Source organism: Pogonomyrmex barbatus, unplaced genomic scaffold (assembly GCF_055798465.1).
Source record: "Pogonomyrmex barbatus isolate J1 unplaced genomic scaffold, ASM5579846v1 scaffold1, whole genome shotgun sequence".
Taxonomy (NCBI): Eukaryota; Metazoa; Arthropoda; class Insecta; order Hymenoptera; family Formicidae; genus Pogonomyrmex; species Pogonomyrmex barbatus.
Genome location: NW_028297098.1, coordinates 25,875,793 through 25,900,392, shown reverse-complemented (window position 1 = coordinate 25,900,392; position 24,600 = coordinate 25,875,793). Strand labels below are relative to the sequence as shown.

General features: G+C 42.2%; 1 protein-coding gene across 1 annotated transcript in view; it reads left to right on the top strand.

Annotated features, from left to right (window-relative positions):
* The window catches only part of retn (retained), a 114,981-nt gene that overhangs the window by 33,767 nt on the left and 56,614 nt on the right, over positions 1 to 24,600 (top strand). The window contains exons 2-3 of the mRNA XM_011639323.3: positions 6,537 to 6,707; positions 7,546 to 7,935. Coding sequence (XP_011637625.2) covers positions 6,537 to 6,707; positions 7,546 to 7,935 — 561 coding nt within the window. The remainder of the gene's footprint in view (positions 1 to 6,536; positions 6,708 to 7,545; positions 7,936 to 24,600) is intronic.

Genomic DNA, 24,600 nt, shown 5'->3' with positions numbered 1-24,600 from the left:
CGGGGGTAATCTCTCAATCTAAATCGATCGATCTGCCAAAACGGCTCCGTTTCCGAGCCTGTTTATCATCGGGCGCTTATGAATTTATTTTATGGACCGTAGAGTTACACGCGTATTCCTCGCGCGCGCATACGAGAAAAAGATCGAGCGATGAAGCCGTGATCCCTGCGTGGGAGCACCGCGGGAGGGCCGCGGGAACTCGTGTAGGTACTCGTACTTTCATTCTTATTGGGTATCGATAAACGCCGGGGCCATTCGTTAAATCGTTACTCTTCTTGCAGCGCACCCTTCTATCTATTACGAATCGCTCGCGCGATCCTCGATCGGGCGCCACGAGCCGAATGAATCTCGCCTGCGACGCGCGGCATTCTCTCAGATCGTATTTTCTTTTTTTCTCTCTCTCTCTCTCTCTCTTTTTTTTTCTCTATTAAAATCCGGCAGAACCTCGCGAAACTTTCCATCGATCGTCCATCAAAGCGACAGCGAGCGCATGCACGTTCCGCGGAAAGGTAAAACAAGTCTTTTATTTATAACATGTTTACGCTGTTTAAAAGGGAAATGTAGGTAACTGAGTAAACGAGAAACATTGAAATACAATTCAAACTAATTTTACTCGTATAAATCGTCCTCGTGCGTTCTACGAGGCATACATTTTCACGAATTTTCCATTCGGTCATTATTCCGATAAGCCTCGATACATGTTACCCCTCTCTCCCTCTCTCTCTCTCTTTCTCTCTCTCTCTCTCTCTCTCTCTCTCTCTCTCTGCGATAGCACTATTATTTGGCCTCCCAGACTTTTCCAGCAATTAATCACCGTGGCGTCGCGCCATTTCGAATTCCCAGTATTCTTCGTTTCGAATTCATTGCGTGTCCTATATCGCGTACACGCTTTATCGGTTACGCGCGGGAATCGCGAGCGTTCGTGGAATATGGTAAAAACTCGGCGACTCGGGGTACAACGCTACAATATGTAAAGTAATTATTTTGCAGTCATTTCCTTCGATATCGACGCGATATGCCTGCGGCTCATACCACCTCGGCGTTACCGAGGAAATGAGCTCGATAACGTTCTCGATAATCGCATCCTATTTCACGCGTTCGCACATTACGCGGCATATTTCGCCGTTCACATGCATCGAAAATTACGTCTGCATTACCGTGCCGTACATGGATATGTCCTCTCTTATTTCTTCTGCTTACGAAAAAGGAATAATCTAGCTGTATTTCTCACGGCAAAATATCTCCCTGCTGTAATATTTTCTAATTAGTAATTTGCCATGATAATTAACTGTTTAACGTTAGTAAGATAAGTCTCGTTGGCAAAATAGACAAATTTTGCGGGTTAAATTTGTTCATAGAAACATGTCATTTTGTTATTAAAGCAAACAGTCTATCCGTAGCATTTTGTTATTAAAGCAAACAGTCTGTCTGCGGTAAATGCAGTTTGCTATTACAACAAAATCATCGCTATTAGAATCGGTATGAGAAGTAAAATTGAAGAATAGAAAAAGATAAAATAAACGTGTATTGGAATAATTTGCTAATCTAACAAAGATAATTTGCCATTTTAATACATTAAATTAATCTTTTTAAACTTCTTTGCTGTTCATATAATAATTAAAATTGCTAAATATTTGCAATTTCTTCAAATCTTCCTTCTCCGCGATGGGAACTGTCGTTGTCACATTATTCAATAATAAATTCGCATACACGGAGTGCCAACAAAATTACGTATGATAATGTAAAAAGTTGTAAAGTTAGCTATCGCGATGAGAAAAATGACATATGCGTTCTATAATGTTTAACAGTGCGCGTTATTTTCCTCACTACCATTTTTTTATATTTTTTAAAACTTCTATACATTTCGTTTCGCTTTTCCACTTTATATGTACATTACGTTTGTTTATATTCGGCATTTGTGATCGCCATCAAGAGTCACTCGTTTATCTATCCATTGATTTGCATACTTGTTTTTTTTTTTCGCCGTACTATTTATTTTTAGTAATATCTAATGGTATCGCGTAGTGAAATCGCGAAATATGCACATACATAAAAAATGTTTTACACATTTATCGCGCGTTATTTTCAAAGATAATTTATGATTCCGATGTCTGATGTGGCGCTCGTTGATTCGTCCACTGTTATTTTATCGCTGATTTCACTCGCTCTTTTTGATTTCAGAATTTTTCCCTTCTGCTATGTACAGTCAGAAAAAAATGTGATATTTTTTTCTGTCCGATAATATTTTCACGATACATATTTGTGACAAGCTAACGTTTTTTTTTCATTTCGCGCCGTTATATCTAATCGCTACTTAAAACACATATGTGCAAAAAACGGCCCATAAAACCCCGACCAAATACTTTAAACGGACAGTCTTGACAATGGGTCCATACTTGCGATAATATCACGTATCTACTAACATAGAGAATTTATTCCCGAATTATCACCAAGTTTTACGCATTTATTAACAATTTGGTTTTTCGTGACGCAAGATCCTTGGCCTTGCAGTTACGATAACCATAATTGCGGCGATCATAAAAAACGGGCTGCACTACAGATTTATTGCAAGAAGACCACGCGGTCCAGAAATAAGAAGAAATGAAATAATATTCGTGTTTCCTCCGTGCAGTTAAATTTCGCATTAATCATTAAATTGTCGAGAATTGAAATACGTTTGAATTATGAGAGGGGTATTTGTATGGTATACTTAACCCAAAGGAAAACAGATTATTATGTGTAATTATTTTCATATATTTTTTATTATTCCATATAATATATTATGCATATAATACTCATATGTATCGCGTATGTTGCATACGACTATTTAAATGTAAAATGCGTTAAGAAAATGGTTTAAAGTATGTGTCGATATTTACAAGTGCGTTCAAGTTTATAGATGTAATTGCGTTATCTTCCGCACATCAACGAGAATTCTTTTTCGTATCTTTCCACATTGCACTTTGTGTATATCCGAACATTGTTCTTTTTTATAACGGCGAATTGTTCCACGAAGCTGTAAAATAGCGACAATGTAACCATATAATAACTTCCAGGAGATTTAGTCTCTTTCTTTCTCTAGTCTCTTTCTCTCTCTCTCTCTCTCTCTCTCTCTCTCTCTCTCTCTCTCCCCCCCTTTTTTTCTCTTTCACCCGACCAATCTGTAATATCCATTTCGTAATTTTCGATATGCACCATGAATTGTTGCGTTCGATAAAAGCCGCGCGATATCAGACGGCTAGATTAGAGTCATAAATATAAATATCTAGAACGAAAACAATATCGTAACTTTTTCTCTTTCTAACCGCATAGATTTAGATAAACCAAACAACTGACAATTGCACTGATATAAAATTGCATTTCAATACATACTGTATTTTTGTTAAATTATAATGAAAAAAAAAAAAAAGAAAATACATACAAAAAATAGCCTCATGCACATTTTAATGATTATATAATTAATATAATTATTGATTATATTCTTAATTACATTCTTATTAAAATTATTAATTTACATACAAACTTTGAGGGCGTTATAGCGGCTAGTATTTCTCGATTGAAATTGGCGGATATCCGGGTAACGGGAGTCCCTCAATTAAACGCGAGAGTCCTGTAATAATTAGAATATTTAGGGGCACGCCGTGCGCAGTGCCTGGAGCATTTAGGCGATGATTTACAGGCCGCGTCGAGATACGCGCGAATACACGCGTGAGCACGCGTGCACGTATACATGTTTCGAGCGCGCCCGCGCACGCACCCACGAGCCTTTGTTGGGGAGTGCGAGCACTTTTGAAGCGTGGAAACTATAAAGTATAAACAATAAAACAATCGGACGGTGACGGTACGGCGATAAATCACGGTGGACATAGTTATCTGCAGTGGCTGCGAGGGGTAACGCGCCGCAGCTTAGCCTTCGGCAAATTTAGCTATTGTCGTGCCTAGGATATATTAAATCTCGTTAAAATGTCTTTATGAAACCGCAAAGGGCTGCCACGGATTATGAGGAGAGAGAGAGAGAGAGAGAGAGAGAGAGGGGGGGGGGAAATGAGAGGAGACTGTGACAATATAAGACAGAATGGTTTAAGGAATGTTATATAACGCCATGTTTGATTTGTAAAGTTTCTCTTGGCAACGTTCGCCAATGCATTTCATTTATTTGTTCGTTAAAAGTTTCTGCTCGTTAAAAGGCGATAATCGTATAAAAATAGATATTCGAATAAAGAAAATACGACCGATGGACGATACGGTGAATTACATTAATCCTCAGAAAGATTTTGGAATTTGGAATTTGGGATTCTTTTCTTCCGAGTGATTGGAATCATGCTTGTTGTTGTTGAATCATACTTGTTTGTCCAATTGTCCAAGGGCAATTTTACCTTTGCCTTACCTGGTTGTCTTCATGATGATTCATTCCATGCTCCAACTGGACTGATCAGGTTATGGAATGACGGTTATAAGAATAAATCGCTATAATTTGTCTTTCTGCGGAGCTGAATATTGAAGAAATAAGGATTTCTCGAGGAACAATATTTACATAAATTCAAATTTTAATGGAATAAAATAATATAAATTAAATATGATTTATAACACGATGTAAATGACAGAGTTAAGAGGCAAGGAGAAGAGATGTTTGCTGTTCGTAGATCCTCGAACGTAGATCTGAAGATAATTAATAATTGAATGTCTGTCCGTTTCGGGGAACATTCGTTGCTTCGGATGCAACCGGTACGTTTCTTCCATCACTTAACATACGAGATTCATACACCTACGTGCGAATGCTCGGCTCGGACTAGAACAATGGCACTCTTGAACGCGGCTCTACCGTGATTATTATAATGACGGTACCGTCCGCAAACACTTGAATGATATAATTCGTAACCCCATGCCATGGTGAGAATAACGATTGCCGCGGTGCTAACCACCGTAATTTATTTTCACGCCTCCCCCCTCCTGCCGCGGCGATTTCTACGATATTTTTCGCGTAAACACTTGCCTCCGGAAACGCACAGCGGCTTGCACGATTCGTTATCGGAGAGAATTTTCACATATCGGCGCGCGCACACACGCCCCCCCCCCCCACACACACACACACACACATCCATGACAATTCGATAGATACTTTTGAACTTTATTGTTTTCGAATACACATATATTGTTTACATTATTGTCTTAATACTTTATCGTTTATCGATTATTTAATGGCGAATAGCAATTTAATTCTGAAATTTTTTTTTCGGGTTGAAATAAAAACGTAGACACGTTTTATAGCCGGTTGACTGGCCTAGATCGAAATCTGAAAGATGAACTTGTTTCGTATTTGATTAGGATTCTACTTTTTGCCGCTCATTCATTCCCGACCACCACCGTGGAGGGTCAATATTATCACACGTGCTCAAAATGCCGACAGAGAGGCCGCGTTTGTCACTACGTCGCCCATCGGACGCCTCGTCCTTCCGATCGTAGTCCCATTTAAGATTGAGCCCAACATCGGTGCATTTACCGTTGAATCCACTTGCATCTCCGATAGGCATATATTTATTCTAAAGTCCGCCCTTTCCAGGTAAAAGCTCGCTTCTCCGCCATTTGAATATGCTCGAAGGTTCTTCGATGAATCTGTTTGCATTTTCTTTTAGATTTCTTTTAGAGGAGGGACACTCCCTGAAACAAGGAGGTTTCCCTCCTTTCGAATGTCATCTCTCTCAGATCTCATTTGTATAATGTTCCATCACGAATAAAATTGCTTATGTACGCGCATCCATAAAGTCTCAAAATTTGTTGCTCGACGCTATTGATAATTATATCTCTTTATTTTTTTCTCTTTGTCCTCTGCGAGGCGCACACATCTCGACGATCTTATCTGGGAAGCAAAAATTGATGCCCACAAAAGAAAATGGATGATACTCGCCGTGTCTGAGAGCCGCGCGTGGGACATTTATCGAGAGGTTGAGTTAATTTCAAGCGAGGAAAAAATATGAAACGTCCATCTCGTTTTTTTACGATAGCCGTTTCCGTTCCCGGTAATATGACTTGTACATTTTTATGCCGGCTCCGGTGCAATGGGCACAGCCGTAAAACACTTATGACACCCGTAGCATAATAATGTTACTTGATAGCGGCTATCTCGGTGTATATAACTCATCGCATTCGCCATTTTCCTAATTAATGTTTAATGCCTCGCTATCTGCCCTCCTTGTTCACGATTAAACTTGCACGGTTGATATCACGTTATCAACCGATTCTTACTGCTTTTTATTCCATTCCAACGACACGAACTACAACATCGACCGTCCGGGTTCTTCGTGCGATCGTAACCTTGCTTGAAGCTAGCGTGAAGCAAAAACAAAAAATCTGCGTTACATCGAAATATCAAATAAGGGATGTTTGTCAATTGATTTTATAACGCAACTTACCGTGTCATTTCTGAGTGATAACAACAACGTATATATATCGCGTGTATATATTCTGCTAATTATACAAATGGCACGTTTAATTGGAAGGAATTGAATAAAATTAATTCTCGTGTTCTTCGATTTCAGTATCAGGAGGAGAATGATGAGTCGGATTTGGATGATGAACCTCAGGATGATGAAGACTCACTTTCGCAGCCGCTTCAAGCGAACTCGCAAGCCATGGATATTACCAGTGCACATTCGCTGGCACACTTGAGCAACCTGATGAATTCACAGATTATGAAGATTAGAATGGAGGTCAGTGAGAGAGATCTTTTTCGGTTTTTTCCTTTTACCTCTGTTTATATTTAATCTTTCGACACTTGCTTCGCATTTCGGCAAGTGTACGGGCTGTCGGAATAGACGTATGAGAAGGATGCATTCGCACAGATTTCGAAAAAGTAGCGTTATTGTGAGGAGTTCCCTATCGTCCGCCCTGTTGAGTTTCCGTGAAGATAAGCAGCCGCATAATTCGTCATAAAACTCGCTCGGCAAGCTCGAGCGTTCGTTGACCTACAAAAGTGCCAAGGTAGAATGACACGAATTGTGGAAAATCGTGAGATAGTCGTAACAGCGGACGTTGACAGTCATAAATGAGTTACCACCATGTCACCGTGACAATAGATTTCTTTTTTTTTTTTTTTTTTTATTACGCAACAGCCTAAACCGGATGACAGATCTGAGCGAGCACGAGTATCTTTACGATCGGTAGTCTCTCCGATAAGAGATCGCATCGCGCTTTCGCGCACAATAGTGTTTGTCCGCGATGCGACGAGAAATTAGGAGAATTTCTCGCGAAATTAGAAAGTAGAGATAATTGATGCTTTTTTTTATTGCGCTTGTCACCATGAGCAATTAGAGTAGTTAGACATCTCCAAAGTTTTTTATTTGCTAATAAAAAAACATATAATTTCAAACAATTTTATCAATTCCAAACTTACTTTGGAAACTGTCATCAAATAAAGTTTTGTACACGGATTTAACGAAAGGGAAATCGCGTCCTGATGTGCGATTGAATATTTGATAAGAATTATTTCTATCATATTTCTTGATCGATTTTGACTAATTTGATACTTTTTAATGGATCTTTTTATAGCGTAATGAAGTGGATATGTTAGGAGGCAGGAGTAATTTGGACCCTCTACAGGTTGCAAGTAATATCCTGTTTTCACCCCTGTATATGCCGCCGACTGCACCACCGCCACCACTGTCAATGCCAACGCCTCCACAGAACAATCATCCCCAAATGGCGGAGAATCCTGGGAACATTGCCGAAAATCATGCTGTGACCTGCGCCGCTTCTTCCTCTAGAGTTCCTGCTGCGCTGCCTAAAGATTCTGTGCCTCCTCGTAGGAATAACGGAGAGTCCTCGCAAGGAAACTCGAGAAATAACGGCGAAGCCCGTGACGGTGAAGCTCGCGCCTCTTCGGCGAACAGCACACACACCCCTGGAAGTAATTGGAGCTTCGAAGAGCAATTCAGACAGGTGCGTCAGGCAAATATCTAGCAAGTACGTACGCCTTCCTCAGCTTCTCGGGAATGATCGTGCGCCGTCGTCGCGCTTTGGGAGACTAACATATTTAACCCATTTCGATTGCTCAACGCTCTTTTTAATATTTTCTCTCTCTCTCTCTCTCTCTCTCTCTCTCTCTCTCTCCGTAATTAACCGAATTTGCATAGCGAAATTTTTATGCAGCCAATAACATATTAATCTTTGCGAATTACGTATTTTACGTAATTTCGTGAAGGAAAACATTTTTATATGCTTAACATTCTCTCGCTTGACGTTTTTAGAGGTAGAATTAATAAGAAATTAATAGAAAGTAATTTGAACTAAAATTATTACTAAAAAAATTATTAGCTAAATTTCATCGATATTTCCGTCGTGTAATTATCGGTGTCGAAGTCAGAGTTTGGAAAATCCTGAAATGAGTTCTACAATGTAGACGAATGGCGACTCGAACGATACTCGGAAGATACTCGGCCACGGCTGTCCGGGCGATGTGTGGCAAAGCCACGCCGAGCGTCGTGGGCGTGAATAACTCGCGCGGTCACCTTTGTGGGACACTGGTTAATGCCGCGAGGGACGTGTAATTACGGCGGAACTCTCCCCTTGCGAAAGCGCGGGAGGGGCGAGGAGAACCGAGTGGAAAGAGAGGCGCTTTAATTAATGCAACGATGGAAGCTAATTATTATTTTTACACGGCCAGGAGATAATTACCGACCGACCGTCCCCGAACGGCGAGTTCGTTGACGGTGCGCGGGTTCTGTTGCAAGAAAGAGAGACAATCGGTTTAACACCATAGAAAGAAAAGAAGAAAGAGAGGGAATATTCAGTCAGGGAGTGCAGAGACGGCAGGGGGGGGGAGCATCGGATGCTATTCATAAGACAGGTAGGAGGAAGGACTTTCAATACGCAACCCTGAAGATTCCAAGGGGACCCCGAACGAAGTTATAGAATTAGTTAGGCCCACATCGCAGTCTCGTTAAGACACACTTTTTGCGGTGACACCCATCCGTGCGCTTCGCGCGCATGCATTTTTGCTATATGGAGTATGAAACAATCCGGGTCGGTCTGGTTGCCCCGCTCACCTCGCTCGCCCGCGGTTTTCGCTTTTTGCAAAGAGGGTGTGGTATTGGATTACCATTTAAATTGTTGTTCGCGCGCGCGAGCCCGCAAAATGCCGATACCCTTTCGCAGTCCGCGTGACAAACCTACCTTGGAGGATTCGCACCGCGCCGATCTCAAAGGTTGATCCTATGTGTCCGCGACCGAACGATTCAGCTCAATTTTCAGATGTCGAAGTCGATAAATATAAAAATTCCATGATGATGTTACACCATCGCCCCCACGCATATACGCCTCTCGTTGGGAATTGCTCTCGCTGTTCTCGGGGCGAAGAGAGGCGATGGTGGTTCTTCCACTTAACGAAGTATCGGCGTAATAGCGTATCATCGATTAGAGCGTACCAACAAGCGGACCAACGCGCATAAACGGCGCGCGCGAAAGACGAACGAGTAGGGAAACGAGAAACAACGTGTGCGCGGGGGAATGGAAATAGAAGTCTCCACCTACTTGGCGAACGGCGCCCGCATCTCGGGGATCGCATCCATCATTCCGGCGAGGGCGTACAAGCTGCTCTTTAATCTTTCTTCTTCGGGGTGATGGTGGTTTTGTCTGTTTTACTCTTCCTTCGTATTTCTCTCTCTCCCCCCTCTCTCTCTCTCTCTCTCTCTCTCTTTTCTTTTTTTTTTCTTTCCTGTCGGAGGTGTCGGTAATCGTTCGCGTACCGCACTTTCGCGGTTCTTTTTCTCGCGAAATTTCTCATGGCTCTCCGGCCGCGTCTGCTCCGCGTCTCTCTTCTCGGGTCGCGACTTCAAGCGTCGTTTACGAACTTTCATTCACGAACGAATCGCGGCGACGCTCTCCCCTTTCGGCGGAGATTCGCCGAGGAGTCCGAAGAGGAGTCCGAAGACTCTGAAAAATAAAAGATTCCGATTCTGAGGAAAATAAAAGGTTCGACCTACGGACAGGTTTATAGTCAGTTGGTTATTGTCTTGAAATAGGGGTAAGCAGAAGTTGAACGAGGCCCCGACTACTTACGTGTACTAATCGCGCAAGTGTCGGAGTCTCCGTATCGTTAAAGAGAAGGGAAGGGAAGGGGGGGGGGGGAATGGAGAGAACCTGTGGAACCATGGAACTTGTTTCAGCAACAGTCGCATTCAGCACCTATCGTACACAAAGTAGTCCACCCCGAGGTGATATTCACACGAACAATAGCGCGTTCTCCCCTTCCCTCCCCCCCCCCCCTCTCACCCTTGGCTTCCTCGCCTTTCCTTGCACGCACCCGCACACGCGCTCGTTCTACCCCGTATAACAACAACGTTGGCTGACCGTGCAGCACTCGAGCTACCACGGCAATATAATACCGTAGGACTGTACTTTGCAGCCATTGTGAAATAACTCGTAAACCTCGCAAATTGCCAGCTATTTCGCTCTTATACACGCGTGCACACCTTTTATGCCGTATTCCATCTCTGTGTATACTGCGTGTTCGACCGTAGATCGAGAAGGTTGACTGCTCTTCTACGAGCGTGTACATACGGAGGTGCAGGACACTCGTATGCACGAAGAAGCGATGCACAGGGTGGTCGCAAACTATAAATCATATTTTTCATTTTCCCGCGAAATTTTTCCTTCGATAAATGTATGATAAATTACAAGCAATTAAAATTATTATACTCAAATCACAAGTTGACAGTGAGTGACAACTCTGATAAATCCAAATTGTAAAGTTAAATAATTGAAGTTATTTGAATTCTGTTCTATGGAGAAAGTTCTACGGGTAAATTCGAGACTCGATTGTTAAAATATTTAAATCGATTGATTACCACGATTCGTAACTAGCATTATCAAAGTTATTTGCTAAGTTAAACGCTTGTAAAAAATAAATGCCATCTAATAAAATGTTGAATAACAAGTAGCTAGATAACAATGCAAAATAAAAAATGTACTATTCAATAATTAATAATTCTTTATTTTTAATCGTATACGAGATTTTATCATTGTATGACTGTGACGATGAAAATTTTACTGTGACGACGGTGGACACGACAAAATACACGAAACTCACTAAATATGTAAGTATAATAAATGAAAAAAATAAAATATCCCGACTTTTTATCGCTTCACTATTCGGTGCTAATATAGTATCATTCTTGTTATAGTATCATCAATATCTCAATATTAACCATCAAAATCTGATATTTGTCTTCGAGTATTCTGTGGATGTGGTATCCGGTGGTGTCCGGTAGATAGTATGTCCTATATTATCCAATTGCTAAATTTTGAGTTCGTATAACAATATGACGAAACGTTTTATTATGCATTTATGTCGTCGTTCCATCGCTATTAATGCCAACTTTCTTTCTGCATAATTCAAAATTAAAGAATAGATATATAATATAGATTTGCATAATAAATTAAAATTAAATTAAATTAATTACGAATAATTTTTGTTAGTTAATCCAAATGTGTTGAAATTTTTATTTTTTCATGATTGATTGTAATTTTTACAAATTGCTTTGAATTTTGCTAGATCGGTCTCTTCGACATTTAATTAACAATTTTTATTTAGAATTGTAAAATTCTATTGAAGATTAAATTTCGCTTCTATCTCGATATTCTTCAAATGTTTTCAATTTTTATACTAACTATTTTATATATCTAAAATTCTATAATAATTACAATTTTAAATGTTTGTTTAGTAATTATACAAAAATATTTATATTTATTTTGTAATATTTTAGTTGTATCATTCTATGTATATGAATTATACTCAACTATTTTAAATGAAAAATTTTTTTTTAGATAACTATTGAATTGTAAATACAGTGACATTTCATATAAATTAAAGCTATCGTAATCTTGTAAAATTTATGAGCGTTTTAAAGTTACGATCAAAGAAATGAAACTTGAACTCGGGAGGGAATTTCATTATGTATCATTATGTAGGATACAAAATTAGGACACCTTGTACGCGATGAGACGACTGGCGATGACGAGCGCGCACGCGTACTCGATTGCCCTCGAGTTATCATTGTGATTATGCAAATGTATTATCATTATGCAAACGCAGTGGTGCACCTAAAACTTAGAATGCAATTCTTTGCTGTCGCTGCCGTGGGACGTGGATGATCATGGTCCTTTGTAATTTCGACAAATAACACCGTTTTCTCTAAGCTCGAATCTCCACGAGAAAAATTACATTTCTACTTTCAAGAGCTGCCCCAAGGAAGGAAGGGGTTGAATAAAGCTTTTCTCATTATCCGTGATCGAGCTATTTGGTATCGCGGCGCGATCCGGTCAGGTTGCATGCATGCCATTCGTATTGTATCGTTCGTATGAAAGTAAGATTGCACATTCGAATCTCATAACTCATCTAAACATGCGCAATTGTTTTTCACATGATTCTTCGCGAGATGCCCGAGTACCATTGTAGCTGAAAAAAATAACAAATGTCTGCTCGACGCACGACCAGCGGCTAATTGTATGCCTTTGTAGTTTAACAACAATCGTATTAACGTTAGCCGTTAGGATTTTGCATTTCTAACTATGTTAACTAACAAGTTACATATAAGGAAGTGCGCGATAAGCACGGCTCGGCGCATTCGATTCTTTTCTGTCTATTTTGGAACTTGCCAATGTGTGACATTTCGTAACGTCTATAAAGCATCGCGAAAGAATAAGCCACGGTAATGTTTTCGCGCTTATTTCTTCCGAAACATTTAAAAAAAAATGCATATTCGCATACTCTATATTCTGTATTTGCTAATGTCTACGTTGAATGGCTTATATTAACCTTGCCAGACGCGGTAGAAGCGAGCTGATATCACTTCCACGTGCAAGACGTAGAATATCGTAAACTTTATCAACATTGATAATTAATTCTTACTTCTGTGGGAAGGTAATTAAAATTATATCGTTTATTTAAATGCGCAGCACTTTGCACGATAATGTAGCGGCAGCAAAAAAAATTCTCATTAGCCATTCTATCTTCTATATATCGGATGTTAGATTTTCTCCTGTCGACAGGAGAAAATTATATCGATAAAAACAAACAAAACAAAAAAGATATAAGCAAAAAACTATTCTATTTTATTTAATTTTTGAGAAAGAAAAATAATCTCTCAGAATATTTTTTTTTTTTTCTTTCTCTCCTTTCCTTCGTTTAATATCGCTGTAGTCGGTCGTTTCTTATTCCTGCTTATCGATCAATTAACCGAGTTACGCATGCGAAAGCGCAATTACTGCACGGTGCACCGGGATTATTATTGAGCGCTGCATAAGAGCGATGCATATGTTCGTTTGGTGGAAATCGTCTGAACGGTTCCATTGTCACACCCCCTTTGTTTCTGGGATGAGAGGAGGAAAGGGTTTGGCGCTGCTGCGTGTTTCCCTCAAATGGCGCGATTCGAAAGGGAATTAAATCCTGCAGTCCTGCCACAGCGTTGCACAGCGACACTTTCTCACGACGACAACCGCGTCGTAGAGGCATTAAGCGTTCTCGCTTGCTGCGACGCACGCGCGAGCACGATATCAAGAGACACGCGGTATTAACGTGATGTACGTAGCGCAAATCTGTTAACCGGTCCCGAGTCTAAGCGCGCGACACAATATTTTAACATCGCGAAACAAAAGGAGAAGGTAAGAAAAAAAAAAAAGAGAGAAGAAGGGAAGGAACATGGAGGAGCAACGCCGCGACGATAGAGCCTCAGACTCAGACGGAAGCCAGATGAAAATAGCCGCGTTGCGTTCGAGAACCTTACCGAGCTAATTTACTTAGTCCGTGCAACACCTGCATCACTTATCCGTAAGCGGCCTGACGGCGCGGCGCTAGTTCTCTCTTTCTTCCTCTTTTTTTTTTTTCCTTCATATTTTTTTTTTTTTTTTTTTACAAACGATATATTGACCCGCGGATTCTTCGTGTTTACTCAATAATTGGATGAGGCTGTAAATATGGCTATTAAGCTACCTACGCTTTCCGCGCGCTCGTTATAAGCAACCAATTGCGAGCCGGCCGTTCGTCTTCTTCTCCCTCCGCGGTCAGAGTGCCCGAGACTTCGTTCCCGAGATCTCGCTCGGTCTTCGCCTCTAGAATGTAGCCTAGTTCGACACGATCATATTTTTCCTCGTGTCGGAGTCGGTGCGCGCCTCGGCAAAACACCGAGAATAATGCGATTTTGCCTCCGGAGGCTGCTGATCGTAGCGCTGCCGGATCATTCTCTTCGCTCATCTTCCTATATCCCAGAGCCAAATAAAAGCGCCAGTTCCCAAAGAATGTTATTACATCCGAGAAATGCTACTACATTTTGAAACAGTGTATCTAATGGAATTAAGTGAAGAAATAATTTGTCTTATTAATCATGAAAATCGAGAGAACAGTTTCGCTGGCACAAATTTGGCCATATTGGACCATCAAAATTATTACATAGGACGTTTAAACATGATAATAATACTGCAAAAATTTGTGATCTTTTAGCAACTAATTTATACATCGTACGTAATAATTTTGAAGGCTTAACAAAATTATTTTCAGATCTGTATCTTTTTGTAGATTTGCTAGCAAAAGTGTTCTTTTCTATACGAAATTTACAGCAATTACAAATGTTGTTTATATTGGCAGTTTTATAACAAATTTAATTGAATTGAATTTAATTATTTATTTATAAAAAATTTGCTGACAATAGTATTCCCCTCCAACGGATAATCGTCTTTGTCGATCTTTACAACGTATAGTCAGCAAACAAAACGGTCGAGTCTCGTGAGTGAACGGCTGTTCGTAATTCTCCGTAATTTCGTTACGATTATTATCGCGGGGCACACTCTAGGTCGGTCGACACTTGCAAACTTGCTTTGACAGCAGCTGGTTAAAGGGTTCGTTACGCCGCGTGTTGATTCGCAGAAACGAGATTTTCAACAACAGGATGTGACATATCGTTGATCAACTTGACAGCGCCTTTCCTCCTGGCGTTGCGTTCCTTTTTTTTCTTTTTTTTTTCTTTTTATCATTTCCTGCCTCATTTTCTCGCATTACGTATGATCGCAGGTAGGATCGCGCCGCTACAATGTTACGAACTTGAGTATACGCATTCTTGATAATATGCGGTACTGCTATCATTAAAAGATCAATTTTCCAAGTGATAATTTCACAATATTACTTATGATACGCTCCTCTTCTACTCGCTGCGCCAAGCCAACCACAGAGAGATCTGCGATATTTTTCCACGATCCGCAGTAGAATAATGATAGTAATAACCGTGTCCCTCTTATCGCGTGGTCCCGCAAAGCACCAATTGCACGCCACAAGACATGTGCCATAAGACATGCGCGGTAATATCTTCTTCCGCTTCTTCCCCTCCGTACAAACGTAGCATACCATACACTATTATCTCCCTTACACCTCCTCCATCTTTATTCCTCTCGCCCGCTCTCTTTCTCCTTCGGTATTCTATACTTTTTTCACGTTCCGCGTCCAGAAAACATATTATATCGCAAACATTTTTTTTTTGGATAATCTTCGCGATATGCACACGTTACGTTTCTACGATAGGCACGACGCGAACGAGCGAGCGGCAGGAGGAGCGCGTGGGAGGGATGCGTGTTGGAATTCGGGGATGTCTCCATCGTCCGGACGGATTCGAATCTCGTCGGCGACGGAGACTTATATTTTGACCCCAGTTAGCATACCAAAGATGCATCATATTATACGACTCGCGCTCGCGCTATTATAATGAATATCTCCAACCGACGTATAAGCATTTATGTAAAGCACGCGCGTTTCATGGGGTGTCACGCTGTCACAGACGAGCGCGCGCGCGCGCGCGCGCGCGGAGCCTGTGTGTCCGCCCCGATAATACGTGCACGGTGGCCACGCATACACGCTGAGCCAGCATTGAGAAAGGGAGCGGGAGAGAGAGAGAGAGAGAGAGAGAGAGAGGACGGAGCCGGAGAGATATCATTTGAATTTCAATGAATCATGTGGGTGCAAGTGTCGTTCGCATTCATTCGGTCCACATTCGTGCGTCACACACCGACAGAATCGTGTGCGTGTACCTCTCGCGAACCATGCACTTTCCTCTCCCTCTCTCCCTCTGCCTCTCCCTCTCCCTCGTTATACGCCCGTGTAAAATATTGTCTTCCTTTGCGCCTCATCGTCTCCACCTCGTTTATCTGCTCGTAGAAAGAGAGGAGACAAATGTCGGAATCTTCCACCTCGCCCCTTTCTCTCCTGCCCCTCCTTCCCCCCTTTTTTTTTATCCGAGCATATTCACGCGCGTGTATTTGTCGGCGAGCGTGGACACAAAAGTGTCTTACAATTGTACTAGTCTTCCTTCACAAAAGGAGAGTATCTTCAATCGTTTTTAGAGAAACGGCTTTTCCCGCATCACGCGCCGTCGCATAGGAATCAAATTCTCTGTGGTGACTCTCATTCTTTCTATCTATTCATATTAATCCGTATCAAACAGCCGTATCTATTCATATTAATCCGTATCAAATCGGATCATATCATTTTTCTTTCCGTCTTCTTTCCACTTCCGGTCGAATAAATGATATTCTCGACTTGTCTCGACAAAAAAACGCCTCGAATATAACTTTTTTTCCTTAAAGTTGGAAATGACGTTGCAGGTATTGGTTTGAATTATGATTTTAATATGGGATCCGATTATAATAGTTTCGGATGAATGGATCACTAGATCGAACTATAGTTCCAAAGGTTGATTTCATAGACTGACATTTTTCTGACTGACAGCTATTATTAAGTCTTTCTATATATATTTGAATAGAGATTATATTATTTCAGACATTTATTATACAGTTTCATCGTCAAACAGCATAATTAAAAGTTAATACTTTATTTTACCTTTTTGCATAGAAAAAGTTTGTAGAAAGAAAGAGAGAAGAGAGAGAGAGAGAGAGAGAAAGAAAAGAGTGATCGGCTTTGTGTTTCGCGTTATCCGTCGAGATCTCCCATCGACAAAAACTTGAATGCTGACCCGAAAAGGAAGGCGTACGTCGTGTCATCAATGCGCGATGTACCGACGCTTCCGCGATCATTTTGTACGTAAAATACATGGTGTATGAGTTTTTTTTTCTTTTCTCTCATGTTTGACTTGTGGGAATACGCACGTTGTACGGGACGCGTCTCCGTTAAGTGGCTCGTCGTGGCCGTAAATGCCGGGCTGCCTACGCGAACTGCCCTTGTCCTTTTCGCGCCTATCTCCGCGAAAATTATATATAATGGTGAAAGAGGCGCGTGCGAAAGTTTGGGCAGCTGCCGAAAAGTGACGGTTGCACCGAGCGCAATAACGGTGTGGCCACGGCAACTCGCACGCACTTGGCCTCATTGCGCCACGGTGGTACGCTCGCGGTGTGCCGTTTGCGTACATCGGTGACATTACCCGTGCACGTTACTCGTGCACGTGCGTGCCGTACTCGCGTCTCGCTCCCGCCTGTTCGCGCGGGGGGGACTCGTGCCTCGCTCCGGCCTTTGTGTCGCGCACGGATTGCCCTGACGAGACGCATCTGCCGCTGTGTGTGTGTGTGTGTGTGTGTGTGTGTGTGGGGGGGGGGAGTGTGTTATCAATATCAAGTACGCGGAAACGCGTGGCCCTTTTCAGTCTCTCGGGTTTCTTGCGCACGAAGGAAGAAAATTATTAGAATTATCGAAAGGTATCTGTGCGCGAGAGAGTGATGCCACGTGCGATACGGTAAATGGAAAAGCCGATCGAGGACACGATAGCTTCTTAATTGCATGGGGCAACAGTATTTCCGTTATTGAGGAAACTGTTAATCGTCCCGCGGTAATTTTGTGTATATCGGGCAACGCAGCTGCTGATATGAGTACACATGCGAACATTTGCGAAAAATATTAGATTACAGAAAAATTCAGTCACTGCTCGATATAGGAAATTAATACGAATTTATTTAATCGGTGAATTTTTTAATTAATGTCGACAATTTTTTTATTAATGACACAATGAATAATCGCGGTCATTGCCACTTCTTCGATTTTTGACCGAAGATTCTGATTTTACAAATAGTTTTTCGAGACCCCGACAGCGGAGATAATCGATTAGTCACTCTGAATTTTAATGATCTTTTTTCTAAAGCGGCGTCTACAATGAGATTTTAAGGTGTATGAAATTGGTCAATCATAATCGATTTATAGAAGAATAATCAATTGTAGTTGGCCAATTTCTTAAGTTTTATCTTATATCTTAAAGTCTCGTTGTAGATGCCGCTTAAGCTAAAGCAGTTTGGATTTAAAACAATTTTGAAGTTAGTTTGCGGACATAATCTTGGATAGATTTTATACTAACAAAATATATAAATATTCGAATTTTTAATTTTTTTTTTTTTTTTTTTTAAATATAGACCTCAGATAAAATACTAATTTGAAAGTGACAACCGTGGTCGCGAGACGATAAAATAAAGTATACGAAGGCATGGTGACGTGGGGTAAGAGGGGTAAAGAGCGCAGGCACGTGTGGGACGCGTCATTTGCTTAATTGCGCTATTTCAGAGACGCCCGGTCGCGTTATTCGACCACGCGTGCAACCGCACAACGATGCATACGTCCGCTATGCGCTTGCCAATCCGAAAGATTCGAACGAAGGAGGGAGAGAGAGGGAGGGAGAGGGAAAGAGAGAATAATCTTCTCATCCAGGCCGCGCCGCACTACGTAGCGCGACGCAATGCGATCTAACACTATGATTTAATTAGACTGGGAACAGACAGCGACGTACCAGCGAATCGTGCGACGGCGCTACGGCAATTAGCGATTACGTCGTAAATTATTCCTCGCATAACTGAAACGTCGACGTTGATTCATTGTGCATCGGTAAATTTCCCAATAGGAGAAAATACGTAGGCAGACTAAATATACACGTGTAATAAGATTAATTTAATAAGATTTAATAATTTAATAAGCTGCCTTCAATTTTACATGAAATGTATGAAAATACATAAATATAATACAGGATGTTTCATAAACCTTCCTGTCGATCACTCGAGAGAGATGAATGGGGATCCAAAAGCAAGAAAAAAAAGTTAATATGAACGTAGATCCGATTCATACTAGCTTTTTTCTTGTTTTTGGATGCTTGATTACCTTCCGAGCGATTGACCTCCACTTTTGAAACAACTTAATAAATAAATATGTAATATATAATATACGACGTGGTGACCGGGGTGGATAATCGGATGTAGTAATTTAAAATCGCTAACGTTACAAACTATCGCGCTGCTCGCGGCAGGCAACATCGGCTTCCCATCTGGTAGGCGTGCCGCGAATGTCGCCGCAGCATCGAATGATGTAGGAAATTAAGACGCTCCGGGGATACGAGCGACGTGTGTATTTAAGGAACGTTTGAAAACGGAGAATGGAAAATAGCGGACATCGAGAGAGTGGCGCGCACTGATGGAAAGGACGACGGCGATAGGGGGGCGGGGACGCGGGGGGGGGAGGCCGGAGACCAAGCTTTTGACACGACACGTGTCGGTCGTCTCTTGTACGAGATCTAAGACCGCGCTAGCTTCCGCTAATCCGAGAATCGGGCCTTTTAATGCGACGAGGTTTCGCGATTATAAATATCAGAGATACTGGGAAGCCGACTCTGGGGAGATGTCTAGACTCCCAAATGAAACTGCCGACGTTCCCGAGGGAGAGGAGGGGGGGGGGAGGGAATGCGTAAAGCGCATCAAACGAGCTTGAGGAACACCCGCCCATCTTCTCGTTAAAATCTAAAATCATTTCGGCCTTCGCGACCGATTATTTGCGCCTGCGATTGGGCGAACGGTACAAATTTCATTCCTAGAGCCTCGATCGTCAACGCGACCGTTGAGATCCCCGTGACATCCCGTGGGCGTAAAAGTGCGTTTTAAACCCTTGTCCTTTCGTAACGAGAGAAGAGTTACGAGCCGACTGTTCGCAGCTGCGAAGGGCATAACTTCGTTTTCGGAAACGCGTTTTGGGGCCGCGATAGGAAAGTTAGGGTATTACGTGTAAGACGAATAGAGAGAAAGAGAGGCCGACTAATGGCACGCGACTCCCACTCGGAGGCGTCGAAACGACTAGTAAAATAGGAGGCCGATGCCGCGTTTGAGATAATTTTAGGAGAACTCGGTGACGAAGGACTGCTGCGGTCCAGATGCATCCGCGCGCAACGCGTGCTGTATTGTTGCGCGGCGCGGCGTTGCTATTTTTAGCGTGAAAACAGGGGAAGCGGGGATAAAACATTCCTTTTACTCTGTTTTTGCGTTATTACAGCCGCAGACCGCCATCTGATCGCGGGGAATATATGGGTTGTTGTACAAAGTCTTTTACAAGTCGTATATGAGCTTTATATGAATGACAGACTTTGTGGCTTTTATTACTTATGATACATGAACACATATGTACAATATTATGCATTATAAACACACATATGTTATATTTTATTTCTTACGTGAAAAAGATAAGATAATTTATTTTGTGTGATGGAAATCATTCGAAGAGACTGTCGATGTTGTTTTCTTAAATTATTGTGTCGAAATTTTGCTCTTATTTTCAGTTTTAGTTTTTCAAAAAGAGTTCATAAATTTTAACCGATTGTAACGAGTTTATTCGAATTCGAATATTAAAGATGAATATATAAGTTCCTACCTTGCGTTCGAAATAAATAGTAAACGAACAGATTAAAAATTTTCTGCTCTTTCTATTTTCTACTTATAATTTATCTTCTATTTAAATTTTCTGTCTTCAAATTTGAAAGTAGAAAATTTTGATTCTAAAATTCTAAGAATCGTTCTTTACGGAAATGTCAATCGGACAAAAGATGTATATATATAAAGCCTTCGAGCTACAATGTGAACTCCGACTATGCTTTGTTATCCATTTTGAGGTTGATTTCACAGATTTATAGGATTCCGGAAAATTTAGATCATGTTCTGTTCTTGCATTCGTGCTAATTTCCTGTTCAGACCACGGCGTACCATCTCTGAAGAAGCACGTGCCACAGTTTGTACTTACATCATAAACGAGCCTCGCGAGTTTTAGTCTCGTCGAAGCAATTTTACTCGAACACGCGCCGGAGCCGCTTTCTCGCGTATTCAGAGACGAGGAAGTTACGGGTGCGAAGATATAATTAAACGGAGGAATCTCCCATTTCCCGCGGTGGTTTTTCGCGGTTCGGTATTTTCCCTCGCCGCGTTCACACGCCCGTCATCGTCGCAATCCTCTCGTCGTACTTCGAGTAAACATCGCCCGCTAATAAGACTCGCGGTAACGATTGCGGCCTGACGCGGATCGCGCCGCGTCTCTCGCGCTCCGATTTGCCTTTACATACGCTCTATATATGCGTGTTGCGTGTAACGTCGCGTGCACTCGAGACGAGTGCACGATCGAGTTCCTTATCCCGGGAAAACATCTTCTTTCGCTGAACGTTGACGAGATCCCGTACGGAGACACGCGTTAGCTTACAATTAGCTTCGGGATTGCTCGCGTTCTAGAATGTTTTTTTTTTTTTTTTTTCGACAACGATACTTAAACTGCACATCATAATAATATTGCAGGAATACAAAGTAGCGTTTAATATTAACGGAAATAATGGAGATAACAGAAAATATGTAAAAAGTGTAGCTCTTGCGCAAGGAATGATTTTTTTTAAAAGTCCCCCAATTATTTAAAATTTTGTTAAATTGTCGCAAAAAGTTATCGCATAATTGCAACGGAAAATTTGTTGCGAAAGAGCCACGAGTCGTCGGCGTTTACGAAAACTCTTGGGAGAATGGTCGGAAAAGTGGCGAGTGGGGGATGATACCGTGAGCCATAAACTGTTAAGTATCAGACGGCGAGTAGAAACGAAGCTGACGAAAAGGGGAAATGCGGGACCGTGGGACGGAAACGGATGCAGAAGCAATAACTTCCTCGTAGATTTATACGACCGTACATCGTGTGGTCGGGCCGCAATGAGTACCATGGATCGCTCTTTCTTTACTCTTCAATATTTCCCTGCGCTTTATCACTTACATTCTTCTTGTAAATTCTTCGACACACTCGTCTCCTTAGAGTTGTTTGTTCAGAGCAAACAATAATATAAAGCCGATGGATAAGAGACTGCATTCGATATTTTCTCGACCATTCCGATTGAGAGAAATTCATGCCACTTACTCTTAAATCCTTTTATTTCTCATCTCTTTACAGTTTATAAGAATTGAGAAAAAAAGAGGAGAGAACGGAGAACAAAATGGAGAATGTCGAGTATAAAAAGCTATACGCGATGCTCGCGTCTCACGCGGCGTACAAAGTTTTGATTTTGTTTTTGAAATTATTTGCGCTCGGTGTGTATTCGTCCGCTTTACAATGTAAATTCCTTCCTCTTTTCTTCCTCCCATTGCCGCGGGCAAGCGGTAATAGCCATAAGAAAGCCTCGGACACGTATAAACGGGGGACGCCCGATTACGTATTCGTCTGCGTGCCTCGGCTCGTGAGGAAATTGATCTGGATCTTGAAATTCGTGCCGTCTGATGATTAAACCGGTATTAAGATACACCTGTGATATCGAGCGAAAAGATTGTTCGAATTAGGATCCTCTTATATGCGTGTGCGTATCGCTTCCTACGTAGGCCCGATCTCTTCGCATCACGCGCACATTACGTGCGATTAAACGGCGAGATCGGTGTCGACGTCGGAAATGGCATCAGAGATGAAATTGATTTGATTTTTCGTTCGTGCCCGCGAGCTGTAATTTCTCACGACAATTCACGAAGCTTCAATCGCGCACTCCCAACTCCTGGGGGACGCGTATCTTATCTCGCGATCTAATAAAATCTCGGGATTCTTTCGACGGGTGGACGACGATATCGCATTGTTTCCATAATTTATGTATCGCTCGCACGAAACGAAATATGATTAACGACAAGTCCCGATGGCGCGGTATTACGAGCGAATCATTAAGGTATCTTTAATCGACACACTCGTAATAGAGTACGCGTACGAACCGTACGCTATTAACAAGCGTGAAGTGTGACCCCTCTCTCTCTCTCTCTCTCTCTCTCTCTCTCTCTCTCTCCCCCCTTTAATCGATCGCTTAATGATCGAAGCGAAGCGATCGAAAACTATCTTTCGCCGGTAATTAATAGGATCGACGGTGAAAAATGATCGAGCCGTTTGCACGCCCATCCGAGTATCGGGCATCGATCCACGCCTTTATCCTCGCGCTTTATTGTATCGCCTTAGAATGGCAGATTCGGCCTGATTTCGAGCGCGCGCGATCTTATCTCTCTTAACGGTTCGGCTCGTAAAGCTTTGCTTAAGCTGGCTTTATTACACAAACCTCGCGCCTCGCGCCTCGCGGCGTCGGACGACGGCGACGGAATAATCTCCCGACGAAAGAATCGCGAGGACGACACGATGGATAGGATAATTAGCTTCGTGGCGGACATTTACCGGCATTACGCGTCACACGACACGAAGAGGTATTGCGCCGCTTGTGACTATTCAGGGTACGATGAGTGGTTACGCGCACACATACACGAAAAAAACATACACGTACGCATACACAGACGCACACACGGCACCCGCGCGGGTGGAGAAGCTTTTAATATTCACGTCGCGACGATCAAGACAAATTGAAATCCAGTCCTCTGGGCCGCGCCATTCACGGCTACGCGCCATCTCCTCAGCCTTTTGTGATGTGATTTAGAGTCTCCCGCATATTATTAGTGAGCCGATAATGGGACGAAGTCCGAGATCGCGCCGAGGTGAATCTGTAATACGGTTCACGGCATCCGGGACGCCTTTCATCCCGGTGCTGCGCGGCCGCGCTAAGAAAAAAAACGCCTCACCTCGCCGTTCTGCGTTCAATTCGTTCCGTTCGCGCGCGTGGAATCCCGAAGAATATCATTCGCGGTTTTCAAGCATTCTCGGCACGACGACACCGACGTACGATGACGACCTGTTTGAGCGCGCTCGCGCTCGCGCTCCGTGTGTCAGCTCCGTGTTTTCTGTCGCGTGCATTCTTGCGAGAATGCAAAATTGTCGCCTACGATTCCTTCGCGAGTTATAAATGCGGTAAGCCGCTCTCAGGACGCCTGAATAGGAGGACGATTTCCGCGGTGATGCGGTTTTTTTTTTTTTTTTTCTTTTTCACCGGGAAAATTATTCCTAATTAAACAACGCGCCGCTGGAAAAACGTGTGCGAAGAGCCATGAGGCAACCGCGCGATACGCCCGGTGAAACTTGATATCGTGATCTCCTTGCGAGTATAATGCTTCACTGTATGTAGATTGCATTATTTTTCCAATTATGATTGCAATGTATGCCTTTCTCTTTCTCTTTTGATTACGGGACGGGTCGTCTTTTAATTCCGCCCTCATTAAGAATCAAGCTGAAGGCAGGCGTGCTTGTTCGGCTCGCGTATCCGTGCGGTATAATTATCATGTCGTTATTTTTATCAGGACACCGCGAGAACACCCGGCGTAATAAAGCATACGCGTTACATTATTTGAGCCTCTGCTTTGAAAAACCACAACCGTACCAGCCAACTCGCTATTATTCAAGGGAAGGGAAGATCGCTTGTCTTGAGCGCCGCTGTCTTGAATTTGATA